This window comes from Notamacropus eugenii, chromosome 6 (genome assembly GCF_028372415.1).
Source record: "Notamacropus eugenii isolate mMacEug1 chromosome 6, mMacEug1.pri_v2, whole genome shotgun sequence".
NCBI classification, from domain to species: domain Eukaryota; kingdom Metazoa; phylum Chordata; class Mammalia; order Diprotodontia; family Macropodidae; genus Notamacropus; species Notamacropus eugenii.
Genome location: NC_092877.1, coordinates 142,915,302 through 142,941,555, shown reverse-complemented (window position 1 = coordinate 142,941,555; position 26,254 = coordinate 142,915,302). Strand labels below are relative to the sequence as shown.

The window sequence follows — 26,254 nt, the reverse complement described above, 5'->3', positions numbered from 1 at the left end:
GAAAGAGTAATAGCTTGGAAACTAAGGATAGGAGAAGATATCAAGGAAGAGGAAAGCCTAGGATGCATTGTCAGATGCTGTGTAAGCATCAGTGATGATGGAGACTGATGGAAGGACTGAGATTTGGCAACTTAGGGGTCATTTATGACCTACATCAAAAAGAGAAATTTTAGTAATGAGGAGATAAAGATATTGAGGGCTGAAGAATGAGTGGGTGGTAAAAAAGTGGGGACAGTAACATTTCAAAAATTTAGCAATAAAAAGAAGAAGACTATTGGATGACAGAGTGAGAGGCTGGTTAAAAAATTTATATATTATATATATCTAGCATTTATATATAATACCTATATGTTATGTATTATATATTATATTATATATAACATCTATATATTTTATGTGTGTTTATATGGAGAGAGAGTGCTAACATATATATATATATATATATACCTTACTGTTTTCCAGGCATTTTGCTAATCATTTTACAAATATTATCTCATTTGATCCTTACTACAACCCTGGGAGGTAAGCGCTGCTATTATTCTCTTTAAGTGGTGAGGAAACTGAAGCATACAGGTGAAATGACTTGCCCACTGTCACAGAGCTGTGAAGAAGGCCAAATCCGAACTCAGGTCTTCCTGATGGAGCCAGTAGAGAGGGAGAAGAGGAGGTGAAGAGGGTAAGTGACTGGTGGATTAAGTCCCAGGGGAGACTATGTGGTCCTTATCAGTGGTAGATATGGAGACTGACAAGGAAAGACTAAGCCAAGAAATGGGTAGAAAGGTGCGTCATCTGATCTTAGAGTGAAATCCAAAGCACTTGTCTATTAAGACTGAAACAAGCTAGTTTAGGCAATCAGGCTGTACCTGCGACTGAGTTAAACCATAATGGAACTGTACTTAAGAACTCTCCATAGAATGTAGCGACTGGAGCTTTTACCTTAGCAGCTGACTGACTGTACAAGGAGGCACCACAGAGAAGTACAGTGAAAATAGTGCTGACTTTGGAGTCAGAGGACGTGGGTTCAAATCCTAACTTTGACTCTTATTAGCTATTTTACTAGCAAATCACTTAAGCTGTCTGGACTTTAGAGTAAGCTGTAAAATCAGAAGGTTAGATCAGGTGACTTCTAAGCTTCCTTCCAGTTCCAAATCTAGAATCTTGCATTCCTAGTAAAGTCAAAGGAGAGGGACAAAATCCCAAGAATAAATGTTTGGGGGAGAAAAACTTTCTAATTCTTTTTTGGGGGGGAAGGGAGGAGAAGGGAAAAGGATATATATCAAATATGACTCCAATGACCAGAAATGCCTAGAAACTTTCTCTTGGTGATGGGGGTGGGGGAAGTATCTCAGTTCTAGTTTATCATATCATGTACCCCCATAGTGTCAAACTCAAATACAAATGGGGCCACTAAATAGCACATAACAACCCCTCCAGGTTGCATATTGACTTTGGAAACTACACATTTATACTACCTATGACCTGTTGTATTTTTGCTTATTTAGTTAAATATTTTTCAATTATAATTTAATCTGGTTCAGGTCACACTCAGATGTTGGTAAGTCTCACGCAGCTAGAGAGTCACTGTGTTTGACTCCTCTAATACATGAACAACTTTGCTAGTGAAGACATTGTTCTAAATTATGACAAACCTATCAGGTCCCAGATTAACATCATTAGTCATCTATCGGAGGACTTGGAATTTTGTTAGCTGAGGTTCACTCTCTACCCGTGCCAATCATAATTCCTTGGTACTTCATACTTTGTGGATCTTTCAGAAATGTCATGACCAAGCAATGCATCACCCCACACCCAAGCTGGGGTTGAGCCTCCTAAACTTTAGCTAAGTTGGGGTATTTAGATAGTAGGCACCCATAATGAAAACATTTTTAGCTTGGCAGGCCCCACCAGCCTTTGCTGTCCACTCACATAGGTTCTGGGAACCCAGGTTCACCTATATGATCTGATGAAGCATCAGAAGAGACTCAAATGGAGAATTAGTCTGTTAAGAATACATAAACAGATCAGGTAAAAAAAAAAATCACCACTTGAAAGAGGTTACTGATCCTCATCAGAAGATATGCACAAAATCAAATGAGATAGCAGGAACAGCACTTTGCAAAACCTTAAAATGCTCTCTCCATGTTAGCTACTGTTATTATACACAGGAGCTGCCTCGATCCAGGGATATCTGCAACATTGCTGACTCAAGTAAGGGCAGAGGCCAGACACTGGAAAGCTTACTTTGTGACGTTCACCTATGACCTCCAACATGGTGCCAGCCTTACCAGGCTGGTTCTATTAAAGCTTGGAATGCCTGGGAGCTGAGAATGTCCTTGTCCTCTTGCAAGCTTGAGGCCACAGCTCAGGCAGGCAGCCCAGTCCCAAAGGAACTATTCTGGGGAATGGCTGTGTTCTTTGCTGTTTGGGAGGACAATAGGGTAGGGTAGGCTATGGCCAGCCTTCCTGTTCAGAACAGAGAGCCTTGCCTTTTGTCTGTATCATCAATTCTAACAAACTAAATTCAAAAGAGAGGCCAAAGACTGAACAAACCCTGTTGTTCCTGACTTGAACCTTAGAGGGGATCTATCAGGGCAATCACCCTTAGGATATGTGTATATATGTGTGCACGTATGTGTGTACATACATGTGTGTGTATGTATAGACACATGTGTATATACATAAAGGCAGCATAGAATAATGACAGGTTTTCAAAACACTTCGCCTATTATCTCATGTGATCCTCACAACAACTCTGAAAGGCAGGTTTAACATCCCATTTTACAGATAAGGAAATTGTGGTTGAAAGAGGTTAAGAAGTCACAAAGCTAGTAAGTGTCTGAGGTAGGATTAGAACTCAGATCTTCAGTCTTCCTAACTCCAAAGGCTAGCCCTCTATCTACTGAATCATGAGCTGCTCTAAATAGTGGCTAAAGATGCTGTGTGTTAAGAAGAGCCTGGTTTAAGACCTACCTCTGACATACTGTTACATGACTCTGGGCACATCCCTTAATCTCTCAGTGCATCAGAGAGTTCTCCTCAATTCTTAGTCACAGACAAATGGCCACGATGAGTTTCCTCATGAAGAATTCCTTATACCAATGAGACCCTAGGTCTGATCCAAATATAGAGGCATGCAAACATATCTTGTTTCCGTCTTTCTATATTCATTGCCTAACACAGTGCCTGGAGCATAGTAGGTATTTCATAAATGTGTGTTGTTTGATAGATTGATTGCTTGTTATGGTACCCTAACCACTGGGTTTGCAAAGACAAAATCAAAATTATCGCTGCCCTCAAAGAGCCCTTCTGTTGAGGAATAACATATAAACAAGTAAGCAGATATAACTAATTGTGCATGCAGTATGCATGGGTATGTGTGTATTCATATGTTATATATGTGTTAGCTGGGTAGTGCCTCTGGCTAAAGATCCATTAGCCTCTCTCTGGGCTAACAGATCTTCAGTCAGAATGGCTGTATTCTGGGAGATTGATACTGAGATGCCTTGTCTGGCCTGGAAGAGTTAAGCTGAGAAAAGTGTTGGAGAAGAGTAGTTGAGGTACAGCCAGAGTTCCATTCAGCAAAGACCAGCAGGAATGCCTTACTGTACTGGAGCAGGTCCTCCAACCCCAGTGCAGTGACATACCAGTATTGCCAAAGGTGTTTCTCTAGCACTCTGAGGTCCCCCTTCACAAGGCTTCTCACATGTGGGCCCCTCAAGGAAAATCCCCTGTCATGGTGCTTACATTTGTGGAATAATATGCCCTAAGTTTATGGAGTAGGTAGGGAGAGAATGTTTCATTGTAAATCTTACTCCTTGTATTTAATGAAACGCCTCTGTTTTGAACTTTAATTAATATATAATTTTTAATTGTTAATTTGTAGCTTAATGAATTCATTTATAATGTTTCTTTTGGCTAACTATAGAAGAAAGAAACACTGGTGGGGATTCCTGAGCCCTCATTTTGAATGGACATTGACCCAGAGAGTACCTTAAACTTAGGGTAACAATTCTGAGGGCTCCACATATGAGAAGAGGGTATCTTGGCTGCTACATACATTCATACACACATCCTTTAATATATATGTTGTAAGAGTAAGGACATCAAAATGCATAGGACACTGGCCTTGGAGTCAGAAAGACTTGGGTTCACATCCTGCCCCTGAATTCCCATACTGATGATAGATTCAGAGCCCTCAGGAAGCTTTCTAAAACAGAAAGTACAAGCACACTGCCCATTTACATCAGTGGAAAGACTTTCCATATCAAGCGCTCTCCACAACTATGAAATCACATATCCAGGTCACTAAAATAATGTAAAAGCCACATACAGTCAGTACAGACAACAGAGTTTGTTTTCAAGAGACAAGAAAAATGGGAGAGAGAGACAGAGAGAGAGAGAAAGAGAGAGAGAGAGAGACAGACAGACAGAGAGACAGAGAGACAGAGAGGGAGGGAGACAGAGACAGAGACAGAGACAGAGAGAGAGAAGAGAAAGAGAAGAAAAGAAGAAAAAGAAGCAGGAGGAGAAATGATATTTAGGAGGTGCTCCCTTTAACATCCCCCTCTAAGTCATTTACTACCTGTAGCAGGAATCCCAGCAAAAGTTACATTCAGTATGATCACTTAACCCCTGAATTCTGTCACTGGAGATAGCCTAGGGATTCATGACGAGCCTGTGCAGAGGAACATGCATCAGTCCTATTGTTTAGTTCTGTGAGAAAATGGTCTAACAGCTGATGGGCCATGTTTGGGTGGAGTAGGGCAAAAATGAAGATACTAGCTCTCTGGACCCTATTTTGAGAGGATATAGAATGCACTTTTGGGGCAACCGATTCTTGGTATCTAAGAAGGCTGACCTAAGGACCTAAACCCACCTGGAGACAGAACAAAGGTTGGCACATCCCAGTCTCCAATCTATCTTCATATCCCCAGCACTTAGCCCAATACCTAGCACATAGTAGGTGCTTTATAAATGCTTAGTGACTGACAGACCACCAAAGGCCACTAGAGGCCAACCTAGAGTGATATGTAGCCTATAAGAATTTCCAGAAACAGGTCAGAAAAAGTCTCTTAGTAGATATCCCTATCTTCTCCTCCCAAAAGAGGGGGAAAAAAGCCCAACTGGAAACCTTCTATCCGTGGTATCAAGGGGTCCAAAGTGGTAGCCTAGTATGGTACAAAAAGATAATCTATTTGGATTCTTCAGTCTAAGGAGAGGAAGAGTGGTATGGTGGAGAGAGCACTGACTTCAGAGTTAGAGCTCCTGGGTTCAAAGCTGGTCTTTGTTACTTACTCACATGACCTTGGGTAAACTCTTGGGGACTCAGCAAATCACTCTGCCACTCTTTTCATCTATAAAATGGAAATAATGGTATACATCCTCTTTACTTCACAGGATTGTTGGGAGGAAAACACTTTGTAAACCTTTAAGTGGCATATAATGTCTTTCTTGGAATAGAGGTAAAGAGAAAAAAGGAGGAAATTCAGATGTAATAAAAATGACAAAGTCCCTGGTGTTTTTTTTTTTTTTGGTTGTTTATTTGTTTAGAGATTTGTAATGAGGGAGGCATTCACTGATGGATGGGACAGGCCATCTGTCCTATCAGGGATCAGTTTCATAGGCTTTTGATACAAAGTAGATCCTGAAATTAGGTCTTCTCCACTGGTCCATCAGACTCCTACATAGGGAAGGCCAGCACTTCAAACCATCTCACTGATGGGAGGTCCAGGTCTACTCACTGCCTGGGCCCAATTTGTTCTTGTTAGATTGTAGTTCCTAGAATTATCAGGGATTGTGGCTGGTGAGTAACTTTCAGCCGTTTAGTCCTATGGTGAACCTATCCTGTTTTGTTTAGATTTCTGGATAGGATAGGAATGGAACCATGCCTGATGAGGAAGCTCCCTTTACTGAGTCAGGTCAGTATCTTTTCTGTAATTAGTAGTCTCAAATAGTTACTAACACTGAGTCCCAGGGCATGAAGAGGTTAAGTTGAGAGGCAAGATTAGAATCCAGGTCTTCTTGGCTCTGAGGAAGGGCTCTCTATCCACTACCCATGCTGTCACTCCTAGATTCTGGAATCCCAAGCAAAAATCCAAGAGGGTCCCTTTTCCCTTGGCAAAATAAATAGATCTTCAAAGGAAAATGGTGCCTTCTTTTCTCCTGCTCCTTGTTTACTTTCAGAATAATATTTATTCCCAGGCAGCAGGCTGTTTAGGTAGTGACTTTCCAGAATGTTCTATGTTTTTGGAACTCTCTTTTGTCATTTTTGGTATTCTTGTGGGGTAGGAGAGTGTGTGTATTTCTGTTATGTATAGTTTCCCAAAAGTCTTGTATACACACACACACACACACACACACACATACACACATATCTATATGCAACTTTTGGAACACCTTGCATAACAGACATATACATATACAATGTACACACACATGTGCATATATATATGCATACACAGAGTAAGGTAAAGCATATTTTTAATGTATTCTATGTGCAAAAATTATACAGAATCTGCCATACTACTAACACTTCTCATTTCTCCACACTAATGTCCCGTCTCAGGTCTCCATTCCTTTGTGCAGGCTGTTCCCCATGCCTGGAATGCCTTCCCTCCTCACCTCAACCTTCTAGAATTCTTACTCTTTTCAATGCTCATTTCAAGTGCTGCTTCCTCCAGGAAGTCTATCTGGATCCCTTCAGTTGCTAGTGTCCTCCTGAGTCCTTTTCTCTCCTGATTAACTTGCATATATTTTACACTTAGTTTCATAAACATATATATATGTGGTTTCCAATGAACAGAATGTATGCAAGGGAAGGGATTATTTAATTTTTGTTTTTGTATTCTCAGGTCCTGGCCCAATGCCTTGAAAATGGTAGGTATTTAATGAATCGTTGCTGAATTGGATTGAAAAATTCTTATTATTCTAGTGTTTTAAGACTTATAAAACATTCTCCTCACAGCAATATTATGAGACAGGTGGTTAGATCATAGATTTAGAGCTGGAAGAGCTTTGGAGGTTATCTAGTCCAACTGAGGCCCAGAAAGGTAAGTGATTCATCCAAGTTCACATGGGTGAATTTTTGGAACTCTCTTTTGTCATTTGGTGATATTCTTGTGGGGTATGCACACACACACACACACATACATACTTAGAGTTTGTGTGTTTTTGTTATACATAGTTTCCCAAAAGTCGTGTATACACACACATATATATCTATATGTAACTTTTGGAACACCTTGCATAACAGACATATACATATATAATGTACACACATGTGCATATACACATATATATGTGCATACACACATATATTTATGCATACATATAGTAAGGTAAGGCATACTTTTCATGTATTCTATGTGTAAGAATCATACAGAATCTGCCATAATACTACTTAGGTTATGAATACAAGTCCTGTGATTCTGACTTCAGCATTATAGCCAAGGCATCACACCACATAAGGATTAGTCTCATTTTAAAGATAAGCAAACTGAGGCTCCTAGAGGTCAGATGGTTAGCCTAAGGTCTTATAACTACCAGTTCAATCAGTTGTTTGGAGGCAGAATGTAAAACTAATTTTCTAGATTCTAGATCCAACTATTCTTTCCAAAACAGCAAGGATCCTATGTTTGGTATTGAGGTGTACCCTGGTCATTTTCAACAGATTTGCCTTAATAATTTGGATTCATCTACTATGAAAATTAGTTATCATTCTCTGAATATAAATTAATTAATGGTTGAAGAAGTGACCTAGAATTAGGCAGGGTGCGGTTGACAATCCACACCTAGGTAACTGAGAATTTACAGTATCTTTCCTGGAGGAGCCCAAAAGGGCCCTGGGAAATACATGCCATTTTGAAGAAAAGAGAAACTTATCCATTTCATATTTTTTTATTTCACCTCAGAACCTTAATTTCAATAGCTGAAAGCACCTTTTCAACAATGCTGCGCTAGGCTTTGTAAAGGCTAGAAGTAAATGGGGCAAATATGAATTTAAGTGTCCAGAAAGGATAGCTCGCTTCTCAACATTCCAGCCCGGGGGTTCCAAAGGTTCAGCACTGGACCGTTGGCATCATTCTGTTTACCATGTGTTAGGCAGAAAGGACCTACTGACTTGGGGTAATGGGTCCACATAACAGCAATAGAAGGGCTCTGATTAGCATTTGTACATTAATTTCAGGTCCACGGAAACTGAGAACCCTTAAAAAGTCCTAGCCAGTTGAATTACTCCTGTATTCTTTTGTCTTTCTATCTCAAATGATTATGCATGGAAGCCTAATGTAGATCAACCATCAACCTAGGACTGATCAAATAAATGCCTATGCTTTATTTGCAACAACTACTTTTTTGGGGTATCTTGGGAGCATATTCAAGCAGGTATATTCAAGAAAGGATCAAGGAATATGGATTCATCACTGGTGAACACCATGTACCGGGTAGTTATAAGTGACGGACTTATATGAAAATTTCACTCTCACTGGGAAACATCTTTTAGGAGGTTCTCTGGACTTAGAGACTCTAATAAAATACTCAATATCCAGTCAATGCTATTTTTAAAATGGTGTGTACAGTTTTTATCTCACGGCTCTTATTAACTACTGTAATTGTGTGAATTAAACTATCTCAGAAAGGTGTTAGGTACCCCTTTAGAGTTATAGATTAGCTTTTTCATGATAGCATCCACACTGAATGTAGCTTACTTTGATGAAGTGACTCTTTCAAAGTTGGTAGGAAAATATTTAGCATAATGAAATGATGAGTCAGAAAAAAAAAAGCAAAAAAGGAATATATAGCTAAATAATGCACCTTATTTTTTTTTTAGCCACATCTGACTCATGACAGATTATGTATTCTACTAAGTTCAAAGTTTCCTTTTACAAAGGGAGTTTTATGAAACAACTCTTCTCCAACCCGTTTTACTTCAATTGTAGTACCAGGTTTTGGAGTTTAAATCATTAACAACCTCTGAGTGAACTTTTATCCAAATGACTGCAAGTCACAAAGAGAACACTTCTCTTTCACCAAGTGCCTTTTGTGCCTTGGTGAGACCCAGTTCTTTTCTCTTTTTCCCCTTTATGTCTGTCTTTGAAGAAAGATGTGTGATTTGTAAAGTAATGAAAGTATGTATCAGTTAATGAAAACTGCTATATTGGGTTCATAATGCACCCTGGAATTGCTTCAGGGTAAAGCTTCCTATACCTGCATTAGAACAGGAAAAAAAGTAAATTTCCCAAGTCAGGATTGCTGTGTGCTCTGTAGAACTATCATGTAGCAGTTAAAGCAGCCATTAGGGGTGACCTAATCTTATTTTTCCCCTTTGTCAAGGACTTATAATTTCCATTTGGGCAGCATTTTTCAGTTTTTAACTCCTCTGGGGATTTCAAAACTGGTCACTTATCCCAGCCACATAGTGATTTATTTCACCATCTATTTTGTTTGTCCTTAATTTTGTTTTTTACTGCGGTTTTTTTTTAGGGTGGGTGAAAGGTGGTAACCCCAAGAATTTTATGGTGAATTTTTTTAGGGATGTCAGGATCCTGAAATATTGAGAGAGGCAAAGAAAGAAGCTGATAATTTTACAGACCTCAGAGGAAAAAAATCAATTTCTATTAAAAAAACTGTACTAGGAAGAATGAATTAATCGTTGTTTTAAATAAAAGAGTGAAAAAAACTTTTTTTCTTCTCCTTTCAGATCGGTGAATAGCGGGATAAATCAGAAGAAGCACATCCTACCCCCGCAAGCACCCCCTTACCCCCTCGTTCTTTTCAGCAGAGCGCTAGCAAATCGGTGTCTAAGTACGCCCTGGGAGCCTGGGGGGCACCTTCCTCTTTGCTCTGCCTCCGAGAGCATGAGTGAGTGTGTGTGTGTGTGTGTGTGTGTGTGTGTGTGTGTGTGTGAGTGTGTGTGTGTATGCTTCTTGCTTTCGCCCTCTTTCTCCCTTCAGCCTATGCTAGAGAGAGAGAGAGAGAGAGAGAGAGAGAGAGAGAGAGAGAGAGAGAGAGAGAGAGAGAGAGAGAGAGAGAGAGAGAGAGAGAGAGAGAGAGAGAGAGAGAGTGAGAGAGAGAGAGAGAGAGAGAGAGAGAGAGAGAGAGAGAGAGAGAGAGAGAGAGAGAGAGAGAGAGAGAGAGAGAGAGAGAGAGAGAGAGAGAGAGAGAAGAGAGAGCGAGCTGTGAGCTCGGCTGCTGCCGCTGCTGCCCTTTGATCCCTGCATTAGTGTTAGGGGCTTGGAGACACACAGAGAGCGGCCATAGACACCGCCGCACCAGGGCTCATTATCTACCCCACACATAACACACACAAGCATAGGACCCACACATACACACACACACACAGACACCACTAAGCAGATCCATTGAAGAATATATACGATCGGGGACAAGCCAGGTGCACGACCAAAAAAAAAAAAAAAAAAAAAGAAGGAGGGGGGGAGAGGTTGGAAAGGAAAAAAAAAGAAAGAAAAGAAGAAAACCCCTCTTCTGGCTACAAGAGACCAGCTTCAACCCACTGCCCAGGGCTGCGAGAAGGGATTCCCCCTGCTCTGCTCTCTCCCGGCTCCCCGCCTGCCTCGCCTGCCGCTGCCCGGGTCTGCCTTGGTGCCCCCACGGGGGTTTTATTTGATCTCCCATTACCCAAGGAGGAGAATGTGAGAAAAGGGGGAAAATGCCCAGGAGGAAGCAGGAGCAGCCCAAGCGCCTTCCCTCACGTAAGTCATCCCTTCCCCACCTCCTCCCGTGCCATTTTCTCGGGCCCCCCCCCTCTCCCCTCTGCAGCCTCCTCCGTTGTTTTCTGCATTAGTTTAGGGTTACAGAGGTGAGGCTGACAAAGACACAGCCTGGGTTATTCCTCTCTTAGGTCTGTGCTGAGGCAGCCATGTTGGTGATGATCAGCCCTGTGCCCTTTCTATTCTCTCTCTTTTTTTCTTTCTCTCGCCCCCCTCTTTTTTTTTTCCCCTGGCGATCGTGTTCTCTCCTCCCCCCCATCCCTTCTCTGTGCCCCTCCTGGCTCCGGGTAGCGGGTGGGAGGGGGCAAGAGCAGGAAGGGGGAGCCCTGTGGATGCCGGGGGGGGGGGGTTATTCTTTCTTGGGGGGTGGGAAAGGTTGGAGTCGTTAAAAAAATTCCTGGTGTCTCTCTCCGGTGCCCAGGGGCGCGGGGTGCTGGGGCAGGGCGGAGCGCAGAGGGGGGCCAGGGGGCAGGGATGGCGCTGGGGGGGATGCCTGGCGCGGGGTGTGGGGGGGGGCAGCAGCGCGGTCGGTCTTGTCTGGTACAGAATCAATCGCGAGGTCCGTCTCCGGCTAAAGGTTGCGCCTGGGTTGGTCGGCCCAGGAGCCGCGGGCGGCGGCAGCAGGAGGAGGAGGAGGAGGAGGAGGAGGAAGAAGGGAGTCAGGGGGAGGGCGAGGCGGCGAGCGGCTGAAGAGGGTGTGGGGGCACCCCGCGCACACATAGACACACACACCCCGCTGGGGCGGCTGCTGCCACCGCTGTTGCGGTGTGTGGTGGAGGTGGAGATGGCAGGGGTGGGTGTGGGTGCCTAGGGTTGGGGGGGCGCTAGTGCCGCCGCCGCTGCTGCAGGGCACGGAGGTCTGACTGGTGCCAGGGGTGAAGGTGGTAGGGGACTGGCGGATGGTGGGCGCAGCCAGAGGGACTGGAGGAGGCGAAGCGAGTGGATCGTGGCATGCGAGGTCCCTGCAGAGCAGAGCCGAGTGGAAGGAGGAGGGAAGGAGGGGAGGGGAGCCGAGGGAGGCAGGGATCCTGGCCGCAATAAAATGCAGGGTCAGTCGGATCAGACAGAGCCAGCCTAGAGTCGGGCTTTTAGTGCTGTCCCCCCACCCCCCCCCCCCAGACTAGAGCAGAGTCCAGGACTAAAGTGCATCACAGTCTCCAGCCCCTGCAGGCAAGGCAGCCACACACTCCTCTCTCAGACACGACCTGGTCCCCCTTCCCCTCCTCCACCCGGCGCCCCCTCCCGCCCTTCCTCCTCCTCCTCTTTTCTTTGAAACACTGTTAACTTCCCCCTACTCGCACCCCTCCATCCCCTGCTTTCTCTCCTTCCCAACTTAGCCCCCCACCCCCCCATCTTTCTTGGCTTTTGCATTTAAGTGCTAGGAGATGCTAAAAGTGAAGGAGGGAGAAGCAACTAAAAATATCCCCCCCGGGGCGGCCGCCGGGCTTCGTGAATGTAGGGAAGGAGGGGGCAGGGGAAAAGGCGTGGGGCGGGGTGACTGGGAGGGAGGGGAGGAGGGGACTCGGGAGGAGCCGAAGGGAGGGGTTGGGGGGGAAGGGGAAGGGTCATTTTTGCTCTCCTTCCCCCTTGCCCCCCCAGCCCCTCAGGGCAGAGCGCGGGTTCACTGCCCTCGCCTGCCCGGCCCGGAGCTCGGGGGAGAAGAACAGGGCCGGGCCCCAGTGCCTATGTGTCAGAGAGACGTGGTCGGTCACCTGAAGTTCATGGAGGGTGGGGGAAGGGTTAAGGTTATGGTGTCTCCAGCTTGGGCTGAGTGTGTGTGAGTGTGTGTGTGTGTTTCCGCTGCAGACTGGGAGTGCGATCGATCACCCCCTCGCGAACCAGTGGGGTTGGTGTCTAAAGGGGGGAGAGGGGGTGGGGTGAAAGCTGCTGCCCCGTCTGCCCGGCGCGCCCCCTCCCCGGCCCGGCCCTGCTCCGCTCCGCCCTCCCGGACCCCGGGCCACCCAGGCCAAAGCCGGAGTGGCGAGAAATCGCACTCCAGCCGGCCAGCCGGCCAGCCCAGCCGCTCCACAAATATTTCTCTTTCTTTCTCCTTCCCGGTACGCCGGAGTCGGCGCACAGGGCTCGGGTTGTGCTTTTTTTCTCCCCCCCTTCCTTGGAAAAAAAAATAAATAAAATTGCCCCTGTGCAGTCCTTTCTTCGTCTGCCCGCTAGAGGTTCTGAGTATAATATCACATATGTCATATATATGCACATAAAACTCAACCCACAGGCAGCCGTGTGCGTGTGTGTGTGCGTGTAGGAAAATTCGGCGTGTGCATATTTCTGTGCACTGGGTAAGGAGAGAGAAAGAGAGTTTTGTCGGCGTGCACTCCTTCCTCGCGGAGAACTTGCAGCAGCGGCCACGGCAACCCGAGTGCAGGGAAGTGTGTTTGCACATGGCTGCCTTCCTCCAGTGCCCCACAGTTTTTAAGGAATGGGTGGGAGGGGATGTGGGTGTCTCTAGGTGGGAGGGAGGAAGAGTTTGGATCCGTGGCCCCCAGAAGTCCAGGGCTTTGCTTCCTTGCAAACTTCCCCTTTGCTTGTTAACTTTGGAAGATTTTATGAACTTGGATGTGAATGGAAAGCTGCGGGGGGAGAATCTGGTCTCCCCCACTCCCCTTTTGGAGGGGGTTCAGCGAGGGGGGGAGAAGAGATTTCTGCGTTTCTCCTGTGACAGAGCTGGAAAGCCAGCACACAGTTCTGTGTGGAGCATTCAGGCAGCTGCAGACTGCCCCGCTAGTGACCTTGACCCTGACCCGGTGCGACTACCCTCGCTGTCTCTGAGGACTGAGAGGAAATTCAGTCTCCATTTTAGCTCGCTCACCGTGGGCCTGTCTCCTGTGCATTTGTGGCTGGTGATCGTTAGGTTTGGGGAGCTGCCTCTCGCACCCTGATCTTTAATGAATACTGGGAGCCCCTCACTTTAAAAATACACACTCCCCCTACTCACCTTCCCCCCTCCCCGGGTTAAAAAGCCAGCGTTTGCTGAAGAATCTGTTCCCTTTTGGATGCCTGGTAAATGTTCGTCCAGTTCTTAAAGACCAGGCTCAATGGGCAAAGCTTCACACTCACCTTTGCTTGGAATGGCTTTTTGTTGATACTTTCTTAACGTAGTTTTATATACGTTTTAGAAACAATTTACTTCTGAACGAAGAGGTATTTCTAGGCAAATGATTGTATTCTGCATTTCGTCTCAACTGTAAAAGGCAACTAAGTGTTTAGTGATGCCTGGGAAACTGTTGCAGCGGTGTGGGGATATAATAAATATTGACGTTGGTAAAAATTAGTGTTAATGTGCATTTAATGTGAAATATTATGATTCTCAGGTTCTTTTCTGTTGCTAAAACTAATTCTTTTGAGGAGGTAGTAATCTATTTTCTTGTCCCCTGAGTAAACAGTTCTTATGTATTCCATCAAAAGTTAAGGGAAAGTTATGGCCAGCTCACTAATTAAAACAGTGCTGGTAGAATTTATATACCAAGTTTTCAAGATGTTATTGAGCATGGTGAAAACTTTCAAAATGATTCTAAAAAGAGGAGGGGATTAAGTATTGTCTGGGAGGGTTTTTGCGACTGACTTCAAAGAACCGTTCTTGGGCTTTTTTTTTTGGTTAGAAATCAGTAAAGACCAATCAGCAAGAAAATCTTGACACAAACAAAAGAAAAAATTAGAACCAGTGAGCAGTCTCCAAAGTCTCTCTCCTCCCCCTACCAAAAAAAATTCTAAATTGAATTTTAAAATCCTGATAAGATGAAAAGGTAGTGAGGTTGTTATTAGATTAAAAAAAAAACACGCTAACAAAAATAGTTTGAGGCAGTTGACTCTAAGCACTTTTCAAATCTTAAAAGTTCTATAGTTTGTCTCCATTATTATTATTATCACTTCTTGTTGAGTCTGTTTCTTTGAACTGATCTAAGAAATCATAAAAGTCTCAGAGTCTGGGTCTGGAAAGTTCTCTGCACAAATTTTGCATTATTCACTGGTGATCTTTGTCTGTAAGATGACAGGGCTGGAATACGCAGTTTTAGACAGACAGTTAACAAACCAGAATGTGGTCCTTGGAAGTCCAGACTGGTTTAGCCCTTAGTTATCTTTTATTGAGTGTGGACCTCATGGCCTGAATTGGAGTTAGGACTGGCCCCAGACTCCCAGGAATTCCCTTAATCAGGGACCAGCTTCCATATGTTGGATGGTACTCTCACCCAGATCTACACCCATGGGGACTAAGTCTAAGCCATAAGCTTCTGTGATTGGCTCTCTTCTACCTTTTCCCTCCCTCCCTCTAACCTAATTGTTATACTTCTGGTTTGTATATTAGGGCAATTATTCACTCCTGGGTTCCTGAAATGACTTGTTTTGGCTTCAGGATATAGGCCTAGTACACCACTGAGAACAAAGTAGATACCCCCCAAAATTGAATGGTGATTCATTCCTCCTGTTTGTAGAGCATTTGGCAAAACTTATCCGAGGAAGGGTGTTTGGCCTGTCCTTGTTTGGTGGCAGCTTTTAAAAATTCTACTTGGACTAAGTCTATTTTTCCCTAGGCTAGACTTGGCCTAGAGCAGTAATTGTACTTTTTCATATGAATAGAAAGCTGTTACTGCTGGTGGCATTTCTGTTCTGGGAAAGTTCTTCTCTTCTTCTGAGTCTACCAAATTCTCACTTAGGTAGCCTAGGACAGTCTCTTGCTTCCCATCTCTAAATGGCACATTTAAAAAATGCCAATCAGCCTGTCATCTTGCCTTGAGAACAGAGATTTTTAAAAAATCCTATCTCCAGTAAATAGCACAGTGCTTGCCACATAGTAGGCACTTAATACATGCATGTCGATTGATTGATTGATTAGTAGGGGTAGAAATGAAGCCTGAGTTATTTTCTCGTTACATCCAGTAGCATCGTTATTCTTGACTCTGCACTTTAAAGATTATATTTGGAATTTGAGGAGCTAAGTTGGGGTTCTAGGTCGAATACAGCTCTGCTCACTGTGACCTGGTTCATTTGACCTCTCTGAGCCAAAGTTTCCTCAACTATAAAATGAGGGGGTCTCTGAAGGCCCCTTTTAAGTCTATGATTCTAGAATTCACAGTAGCTTTAACTCACACATAAACTTGGATCACTGATATCCTTCTTACCATAGTTTTGTCTAATACCTGTTCCTAGTGGAGAACAAGAAGGGAAAGTTATTTTTTAAAAAAAATGCAGATTTTTAAATACTCTTGTAAACAACTCTGTCATGGTTACAGGATATATAGTATGCTTTGGGACTTGACTTCTAAGAGAGATCTTATTTTTCAAAGGACCTAAGGCAAACTAGGAGGCAAAAATATTATAGAAATAAAATGAGCCCCTATTTAGGAATAGAAAGGCATGCTTGTCTGGAGGCTTGAGTCAGGAAAGCCTGGATTTGAGTCCTGCACTGGCTCATAACAGTTGTGTCCCACTGAGTCATAGTAAGTGACTTCATTTCTTACTGGTCCAGACTGCTCTCTAAGATACGTATGAGTTCCCCAAACCGATGAAATCACAAGTTTGAAATAAACATGTAAGGAATAAGTTGTAGGCACATAGCACTACTGGACAGACACAAACTTTCGTTTTGCTTCCTATTTCTTATTTTCCATTTTTGTAGGGTCCAAACTAACTGAATGACATTGGCAAGAAATGTTGATTTTGAGTATTAACAAAGTAAAATGTTGCGTTGTCTCTGGTGATCCCAATGAACAGCAGTGTGGGTTGAGGCACTGGAATGATCTATGGACTCTCCACCTAAAAGAATATTTATATTTTCTTTCTTTTTAAAAACATAACAGAGACAGCAAAGGATTCAAGATTAAATGAGAGAAGCAGCTCATAGTCAGAGTCATCCTAATACTTCAAAATAGTTTCTAATAAAAAACATTGATTTCTAATTTCTTACCTGGTTACAGTCATCACACGCTGAGAATCACACTGTTGGTGTGAGTTAACAAGTCTCTCTGTACAAAGCGCTAATAAATCACACTGGTAAAGCATAAATTGGACAGCCCTAGGCCAGTGCTAAAGCTCATGGTGCCATTTAGGATTTTAGAAGCTTTGAGTGACATCTGTTAGTAGATTTCCAAGGGAGGTGGAAAAGCTCTGTTTCTGGAGACATGTAAAATTATATGGATGGCCTGGAAAAAACACCCCACACACCTAAGACCTGTCCTGTGTCAAAAGGGTGACCAAGCAGGCATTTTCTGAGGTTATAAATTTGTTTAAAATACCAGCACAGGTCACTTTAATCTCAATGTAGTTTTCTATCATTCAAGCACCTGAGTGCTGGTAAAACACCTACTATGTGTCAGACGCTGGTGGGCAAGGGGATACTGATATAAAAAGGAATGAACAAATGTCTGGCTCTGGACTGGATAGCTTAGATGGTTGAGCAGGCTGCGGATGAGATCAGTGACATGGGTTGAATCCTTATAAGGACCCGTTTCACCCAAGAGGACAGTTCTGTTCCTTGTCCAGAGTCTGAGTAGTAATCCTGGCTAGCCTAATTGTTCCTTTGGTCACAAAGGAGACCTGGTATGAGGTTGTGGCTGATAGCTCTGGATAAAGATTCTCCTACTGGAAAAATCACCTTGACTCTTAGCCTTCCAGTGGAGATTACTGATGTTGTCTTGGATCTCCCATTCATGAAGGAAGGCATTTCATTCTTTAGCTGTGTATAGGAAAATAATTGCAGCTGCTTTGTTTCCAAAAAATCACTCCTCATCTCCTGTTTTCCATTTGTTTGCATTGAGCTGTTGGGATAGAAGATGGGACAAAATAAACATAACAGGCAGGAGATGATCTATTTGTTCTGAGTAATATATTAGTAATTTTCTATAATTTAATCAGACCAGATACCAGAACAAGATAATGAGATGACCTACGAAATAGGACTTTGGGGGAGTTAAAGATTTTCTAACCTGAATTTTTACAGTACCATGCACTGTGGTGCAGGGAGTCATACATTTGGTTTTCTACCTCCCATTGAAAAAGAATCTAGACACAAACCTCGTTATGATAGCTAATGCCTAGAATCTCTTTAGGACTGCAGCTTAGTTAAGCCTCTCTGGAGTCTCACTCTATCGAGGTGTGTATTTTGTAAATAATGATCCTGTGCCCTGCTTCTGATATGCTATTTTCTGTCACCTAGTTTGCCAGGTATAGCCCAGTAATTCATACCATTTAGGGATAAGTGTACAAAACACTTCATGGTGCGTAGAAACTGATATATCTACTGTCATATTTTATAAGAAAATGATGTGCAAAGGGCAGACTTCAAAAATAGCTAACAGTCCATGATGGACTCAAGTTTTCAGTCTCTCTTTTCTCTCCTTTTTATGGGCAAGCCTGGTATTTTCATCCCATGTTGGTAAATTACATTTTTACGATATTAAAGTATAGTACCCGCCTAGATGCTGGAGGAGAGAGGTCCTGTAAGGTGACTGTTATCATTCCCCAAGGCCTACCTTTTAGGTAGACTTTCTGCAGCTAAAATGACATTTCATAAATTAAAAGCCAGCCTCAGGGCTTGAAACTGATCCTAAGATGCATGTGCATATATTGCTAGATATCTTGTGAAAACAGCTCCCACATACATACACCCATGCCGGACTGTATCTAATTTTATAAAATGTACAGTGATACATACCCACCCGTGGGTCTGAGATCAGAATGTGGCCTTTTGCAGCTCTGGCCTTTTGCAGACTGATTCAGGGTTATATTAAATGCAGCAGATTCTGCCCTTCCTAAAAAGGATATTGTTTGCCAGTCCCCCACCACTCTTTTAAAAATACTACCACATTGTTGTAGTTCAGGAGTGTACTACCTCTTAACTGACTGGTTAGGGTTATCCAGCCTTTACCTCTCTGTTTTTTAAAGGAAATCTTGATTCAGTTTAGTTAAATTTATGAGCTGGATGGGTAGGACGGAGGTGGGGGCAAGGGGGCAGTATATGCCTTCCTATGGGTCCTGGCTTAAAAAAAAACCAGACCCTAAAATAACCTCCCATTCCCATTCCCTCTGATATTCCCTAGATAGGTTAGATAAGTAGTTAGGAGACATACACATTGACCCAGAGAGAGATAGACAGATCCAGAGAGACAATGAGAGAAACAGAGCGAGAGAGAGAGAGAGAGAGAGAGAGAGAGAGAGAGAGAGAGAGAGAGAGAGAGAGAGAGAGAGAATGACCTGAAAGAAGGTCAGAGAAAAAAACCATCTTTTCCATGATTGATCAGCACTTTGCTTATCTGGATTTTTGAAGAAGCTACAGTACTGGTTAGTGGAAGGCGATAAATTTTCTCAAACTATGCAGAGTCTGTCTCAGCGATAGGCTTTGGTGTTAGCAGCTTTAATTTTCGTTAATGAGTGGGAGAAAGTATCACTTAGGATATTGCATTCACTCTCCTGGACACTCTCTGCTGAGTAGCCTGATACTAAAGTAACAGTGTAGAACTAACGTGCTTTAAGTGCACATTAAGTTTTAATTCAGTTCCATAATCCACTTTGCCATTAGTTTGCAAGTAGTTCTAGCCTAGAATGTGGTTTGTGCGCTCATGTATATACAGTTTTTTGCTTTTATGCTTATTTTTCTTGTATTCCCTTAATACAATAGATGGGAATAACCGTGACCTTGAGCCAATCCCTTTAACCTTTCTGAAACTCAGCTTTGGCATCAATAAAATGACAGGGCTAGACTACCTGTCCTTTGAGTTTCCTTTCAGCTCTAAACCTAAGATCCTCATTTTTTTATAATGCCATTGCTGGGATAACTGACTAATTTAATGAAATCTACTAGGTCTGTGATTTAGTATTTAAGTCCTAGTAAATTTCCTAAAGCAAACAAAAGTGAAATGATTTGCATAGGGTCACAGCTATTAAGGATCAGAGGCTGTTTTTGAACTCAGATCTTCTTACCTATTAGAGCATTAAGTTTTACATTGTGCCAGGCTGCTGCTGTTAATAAATATAATACTTTTTTTGGCCTAGACTTATGATTTCATTGTTGTATGTGAAGTCATATCGATAAACATTTATTAAATGTCCACTGTTTTCTAGGCCCTGTGCTAAGCACCAGGTATACAAAGAAAGGGAAAAGATGGTCTCTGTTTTCAAGAAACTCGTTGTCTAATGGGGGAGACAACATGAAAAATACTATGTACAGACAAGGTATATAAGGGATAAATTGGAAGCAATTAACAGAGGGAAGGCACTAGAATTAAGAAGTACTGGGAAAGGCTTTCTATAGGAAGTGAGATTTTAGCTGGGACTTGAAGGAAACCAGGAAAGTCAAGAGGCAGAGATGAGGGAGAGCATTCCAGGCATGAGGAACAGCTAGAGGAGATCCCTGGAGTTGGGAGACGGAGTATTACGTATGAGGAGCGGCAGAAAGGCCAGGAACATTGGATGTGAGTGTGTGTGCGTGCACATACATGTGTGCACATGCATGCGCATGCATGTGCATGTGTGTGGCCATCTTAGGAAGGGCTTTGATCCCTAAATAGAAGATTTTATGTTTGTTCCTGGAGGAGATAGGGAGCCTCAGGAGTCTGATGAGAAGGGAGGCCCATGTTCAGACCAGTGATTTAGAAATATCACTTTGACATCTGAGTGGAGGATAAACTATAGTGGGGAAAGATTTGTTGCAGAGACCCACCAATAGTCTCTTGCAATAGTCTAGGCCTGAGATGAAAAGGGAGAACTCCCAGGGTGGAAAGTGCCTCTACTAATATCGATCAGCAACTCATCTGTAACTTTAAGTTTTAGAGAATTTTAAGTGCTTTGACCATAATCACACAGCTAGTACATGTCTAAGGCAGGTCTGGTACCCAGGTCTTCTTGACCCTAAAGTGGGCCTTCTGTCATATTTTTTTGTACTGTCTATATTATATGGTAATGTCTGTGTGTCTGTGTGTTACATGTGTGTAGGACTTTCCAAAAGTAGTCTTGATGAAGTTTTAAGCTATTAAAACTATATATGTGTATATACATATATAATATGTGTATGTATACATATATATGTATATGTGTATATATTACAGTACATTTATGTATATACGCAAACACATACACATATACATAATATATACTTGTAACTAACTTTCCAATATAAAGTGTTACAATATAGAGTATGGACTAATATACACCTTCTTTATTAGCTAACCATATTATACCAGGCTTCTTCTCTGTTGCAGTATTTGGGATGAAGTGATTTGACCTATAATATATTTGGATCCTATAATAATGATTTAACACGGTTGTAGCTCATGTGTCTTTAACCTTTCAGAGCATAGACAGAGAGGAGCACATCAATTCTCCCATTAAAAGAAAATGTTTTACCTCTCGATTTGTTCATTCACTCATTGCCAAGTACTACTTCCCTCTGATTCATTCCCAGAATTCTAGTACATTCAGACACCAAGGTTTAGGTGGCATTTCTATTTCTGTTTCATGGAATTTCCCTTATCATATGTGTGTGTTCACCCTTCATTGCCGAAGAAGACCATGCCATCAGAGAAATGATGACATGACTTGCACTTGACTTTGTTTTTGAGTGAGGGAGGGCTGTGCAGGTCACGAGCCTCACTTCTCCTCCAGAGCCATCTGAATCCAGTGACCCAATATTCATCAGGATGACTGAAGATAATCCAGGATGAGGCAATTGGGGTTAAGTGACTTGCCCAAGGTCACACAGCTAGTGTCTGAGGTGACATTTGAACTCAGGTCCTCCTGACTCCTGCACTGGTACTCTAGTCATTGTACCACAGGAAAGGGGTGAAGTCATCACTGGGGCTGTTATATTCAGTAAAACATATATTCTATGACATGGTTCCCAATAGCACCATGGTTTGGGGTCAGTGGAATTGTGAATATTGATCCTAGAAAACCAGACCTTTGCTACTTGAAAATCCCCTGTCCTGGTCCTCTGATCTATTATATCTTATGCCTAGGAGTAAAGCCATCACTTCATAGGTGAAGCATTTGGGTAGAGTAATCTATGAGAACTTGTCCTGCCAGCCAATAGTGCTTTGTTTCTCTTGGGGATCTGAGACCAGGATCTTTGACATCAGATCAGGCAAAGGGTAACAAAATGGGTCCATGTCCAATGACACATTCAGGGGTCAGAAATATCTACTCCATGTGGAGAGAACTGCCTTTCTGTAATGGCCTAGAATTATGAGTAGTTTTCTAATCCTTGCTCATTTGGCCCTGCTTGTTAACCCCAAGCAATCCTCTCTGGGCCACAGAAAACAGCTGTCTTTGGTAAGAAACAAATTGTGGCAGAACCAAGGCTTAAATAAGCTTTCCTTTTAATATGCTACCATAATTCCTCCTTTCTAGTGACAAAAAAACAACAAATACTAGGTTTTTTTGAGTTCTGATCTGGCTTCAAGTAAAAGGAGAATCAAAATAGAGTTAGCTGGTCTCTGACATTTATATGATAAGGGAAATTCCATGAAATAGAAATAGAAATGCCACCTAAACCTTGGTGTCTGAATCTACTAGAATTCTGGGAATGAATCAGAGGGAAGAAGTACTTGGCAATGAGTAAATCAAGAGGTAAAACATTTTCTTTTAATGAGAGAATTGATGTCCTCCTTCCTCTCTATCTATGTGGTGAAAAGTTAAAGACACATGAACTGGAGAAGTCTCATTTATAGAACTGACACGTTCCAGTAACACTGGTGTTGTCTTCCTTTAGCATTCATTCATTCAGCAAGCATTTGCTAAGCACATACTATATCTACAGGATCAGTTTTTTTGTTTGGTTTAAAAAAAATTTTTTTTGGAGAGAGGAAGGAGGAAGTAAGTGTACATGAACTAAAAAGTATTTGGGGAAGGCTTTTTTTAGAGAAAATAAACTTTAAGCTAGGTCTTGAAAGAATTGATAGACATAAGGTACTACAAAAAAAGGAATGAGGATCTTCCAGGCAGAGGGAATGTCGTGAGCAAAATGTAATTTAGCAAGATAATAAGAAAGTTGGCTTGGCTTGGATGAAGAGGTTGGGTTGGTGATGGAAATAAGAGAGGAGGATGAAAAGTGTTTTGTTTGGGGAAGGGAAGACAGGTTAAGGAGAGAACTTTTACTGAAAAAGTCTGTAGATTTAATTGGATAAGTCTCAGGTCACCAGAGCGGATGGGTTCTTTCTTGGTAGTATTTGAAGGCGGTATCTGAGCAAAGGGAAACATCCAAATTCAGATCCAGCTGCTGTGTTCATTTTCTTCAGTTGGTTATGCTTAGTTGTTACAAGGGAAGGCAAGGCTGGTAGTGTAAACGTGTGTGTGTGTGTAGGTTGTAAAGTAGTGGGTAGTGATAGAGAAGCTCTCCAAAATTAAAGTATCAATAAAACTACAATATATGAAAGAAAATGAAAAAAACAGTTTGAAGAGGACATAAACAGGGCAATTTTATTACTACCTTTTAAAATTTAATATGCACTTTAAAAAACTGACTCTAGCAAAAGTTTCTTGGTTCACTCACAGTCCTGTTTTTCTTTGTATATTTTAAATGTTTGAGCTTGTGGTTGATGGTTAAATTGATAATCAAGAGAAAAATTGAAAAAGAAAGAGTTTAAGCTCTCCTAAAGTGAAATGGACTACCTTGGGGAGGTGCTGGGACACTCTTCTCCTACCTCCCCAGTTCCCATTAAACTTTTTTCAATTAAGGTTGTTCAGGTAGGTGGTGGACTAGAAGGCCTTAGGGCCCTTCCAACTTAGGTTCTGTGATTCTGGGAAGATTTTTTTAAAAAGTAATTATTTTCCAATTAATTAATTAATTAATTTTCAGTTAGCTGTTTATAAGATGAACTAAATGAGAAGGCAGTAGAATTGGGAGAACCTGTCTGAGGCTTAAACACCAGCCCAGGTGGGAGGTGATGACAACCTGAAGAGATAGTTGCAGAAATGAGTGTAGAGGGGAAGAAAAGTGAATCCTAGAAATAGTTTCAAGAAGAACTAGAAAGATCCATGATTGGATGTGTGGATGAAAGAGTCTAAACCAGAAATAACCCAAGGGCAGAAGGGTGGAGAGGAAAGAATCAAACATTGCACATTAAGCAATATCTCAAGTTGACTACCCCTCTCTGCAATTCAGAGTCTAGTTTCACTCTCTTTCAGTGTCTAGAATCTAGATGTTCTACTTACAGAGGGGTGATCAGGTCTCTGAACACTGACCTATGCTGTCTAAACTGGTGAGAGACTGGTTTGTATATTTTTTTTTTTTTTATTTAGCTTTTAACATTCATTTTCACAAAATTTTGGGTTTCAAATTTTTCCCCTTTTCTCCCCTCCCCCCCCAAACGCCAAGCATTCTAATTGCCCCTATGACCAATCTGCTCTCTCTTCTATCATCCCTCTCTGCCCTTGTCTCTGTCTTCTCTTTTGTCCTGTAGGGCCAGATAGCTTTCTATACCCCTTTACCTGTATTTCTTATTTCCTAGTGGTAAGAACATTACAGCTGATCCTAACACTTTGAGTTCCAACTTCTTTAGCTCCCTCCCTCTCCACCCCTTCCCTTTGGAAGGCAAGCAATTCAATATAGGCCAAATCTGTGTAGTTTTGCAAATGACTTCCATAATAGTTGTGTTGTATAGGACTAACTATATTTCCCTCCATCCTATCCTGTCCCCCATTACTTCTATTCTCTTTTGATCCTATCCCTCCCCATGAGTGTTGACCTCAAATTGCACTCTCCTCCCCATGCCCTCCCTTCTATCATCCCCCCCCACTCTGCTTATCCCCTTATCCTCCACTTTCCTGTATTGTAAGATAGGTTTTCATACCAAAATGAGTAGGCATTTTATTCTTTCCTTTAGTGGAATGTGATGAGAGTAGACTTCATGTTTTTCTCTCACCTCCCCTCTTTATCCCTCCACTAATGAGTCTTTTGCTTGCCTCTTTTATGAGAGATAATTTGCCCCATTCAATTCTCCCTTTCTCCTCCCAATATCTTTCTCTCTCACTGCTTGATTTCATTTTTTTTTAAGATATGATCCCATCCTCTTCAATTCACTCTGTGCACTCTTTCTCTATGTGTGTGTGCGTGTGTGCATGTGTGTGTGTGTAATCCCACCCAGTACCCAGATACTGAAATGTTTCAAGAGTTACAAATATTGTCTTTCCATGTAGGAATGTAAACAGTTCAACTTTAGTAAGTCCCTTATGACTTCTCTTTGCTGTTCACCTTTTCATGGTTCTCTTCATTCTTGTGTTTGGAAGTCAAATTTTCTTTTCAGCTCTGGTCTTTTCATCAAGAATGCTTGAAAATCCTCTATTTCATTGAAAGACCAATTTTTCCCCTGAAGTATTATACTCAGTTTTGCTGGGTAGGTGATTCTTGGTTTTAGTCCTAGTTCCTTTGACTTCTGGAATATCCTATTCCATGCCCTTCGATCCCTTAATGTAGAAGCTGCTAGATCTTGTGTTATCCTGATTGTATTTCCACAATACTTGAATTGTTTCTTTCTAGCTGCTTGCAATATTTTCTCTTTCACCTGGGAGTTCTGGAATTTGGCCACAATGTTCCTAGGAGTTTCTCTTTTTGGATCTCTTTCAGGCGGTGTTCTGTGGATTCCTTGAATATTTATTTTGCCCTCTGGTTCTAGAATCTCAGGGCAGTTTTCATTGATAATTTCATGAAAGATGATGTCTAGGCTCTTTTTCTGATCATGGCTTTCAGGTAGGCCCACAATTTTTAAATTGTCTCTCCTGGCTCTATTTTCCAGGTCAGTTGTTTTTCCAATGAGATATTTCACATTATCTTCCATTTTTTCATTCTTTTGGTTTTGTTTTGTGATTTCTTGCTTTCTCATAAAGTCATTAGCCTCCATCTGTTCCATTCTAATTTTGAAAGAACTATTTTCTTCAGTGAGCTTTTGAATCTCCTTTTCCATTTGGCTAATTCTGCTTTTGAAAGCATTCTTCTCCTCATTGGCTTTTTGAACCTCTTTTGCCAATTGAGTTAGGCTAGTTTTCAAGGTGTTATTTTCTTCAACATTTTTTTGGGTCTCCTTTAGCAGGGAGCTGATTTGCTGTTCATGCTTTGACTTCATGTCTCTCATTTCTCTTCCCAGCTTTTCCTCCACCTCTCTAACTTGATTTTCAAAATTCTTTTTGAGCTCTTCCATGGCCTGTGCCCATTGAGTGGGCTGGGACACAGAAGCCTTGATTTCTGTGTCTTTGCCTGATGGTAAGCATTGCTGTTCCTCATCAGAAAGGAAGGGAGGAAATGCCTGTTCACCAAGAAAGTAACCTTCTATAGTCTTATTTCTTTTCCCTTTTGTGGGCATTTTCCCAGCCAGTGACTTGACCTCTGAATATTTTCCTCACACCCACCTCACCTCCTGATCCTCCCAGCCAGTGTTTGGGGTCTGAGATTCAAATGCTGCTTCCAGCCTCAGGGCTTTTGGCGGGGGCAGGGCTGCTATTCAGTGTGAGATTAAATTCAGATGCTCAGGTGAGGGCAGGGCTGCCTCTCAGGCTCAGTTCCCTCAGGGAGTTTATGCACAGACCTTCAA

The 26,254-nt window shown here is 42.3% G+C and overlaps 1 protein-coding gene across 4 annotated transcripts in view; it reads left to right on the top strand.

The window, feature by feature from the left end:
- Positions 1-9,940: 9,940 nt before the first annotated feature.
- The window catches only part of ZNF827 (zinc finger protein 827), a 244,153-nt gene continuing 227,839 nt past the window's right edge, over positions 9,941-26,254 (top strand). For all 4 annotated transcript variants that reach the window (XM_072621179.1, XM_072621180.1, XM_072621181.1 and 1 more), the window contains exon 1: positions 9,941-10,709. In XM_072621179.1, coding sequence (XP_072477280.1) covers positions 10,667-10,709 — 43 coding nt within the window. In that variant the 5' untranslated portion in view covers positions 9,941-10,666. The remainder of the gene's footprint in view (positions 10,710-26,254) is intronic.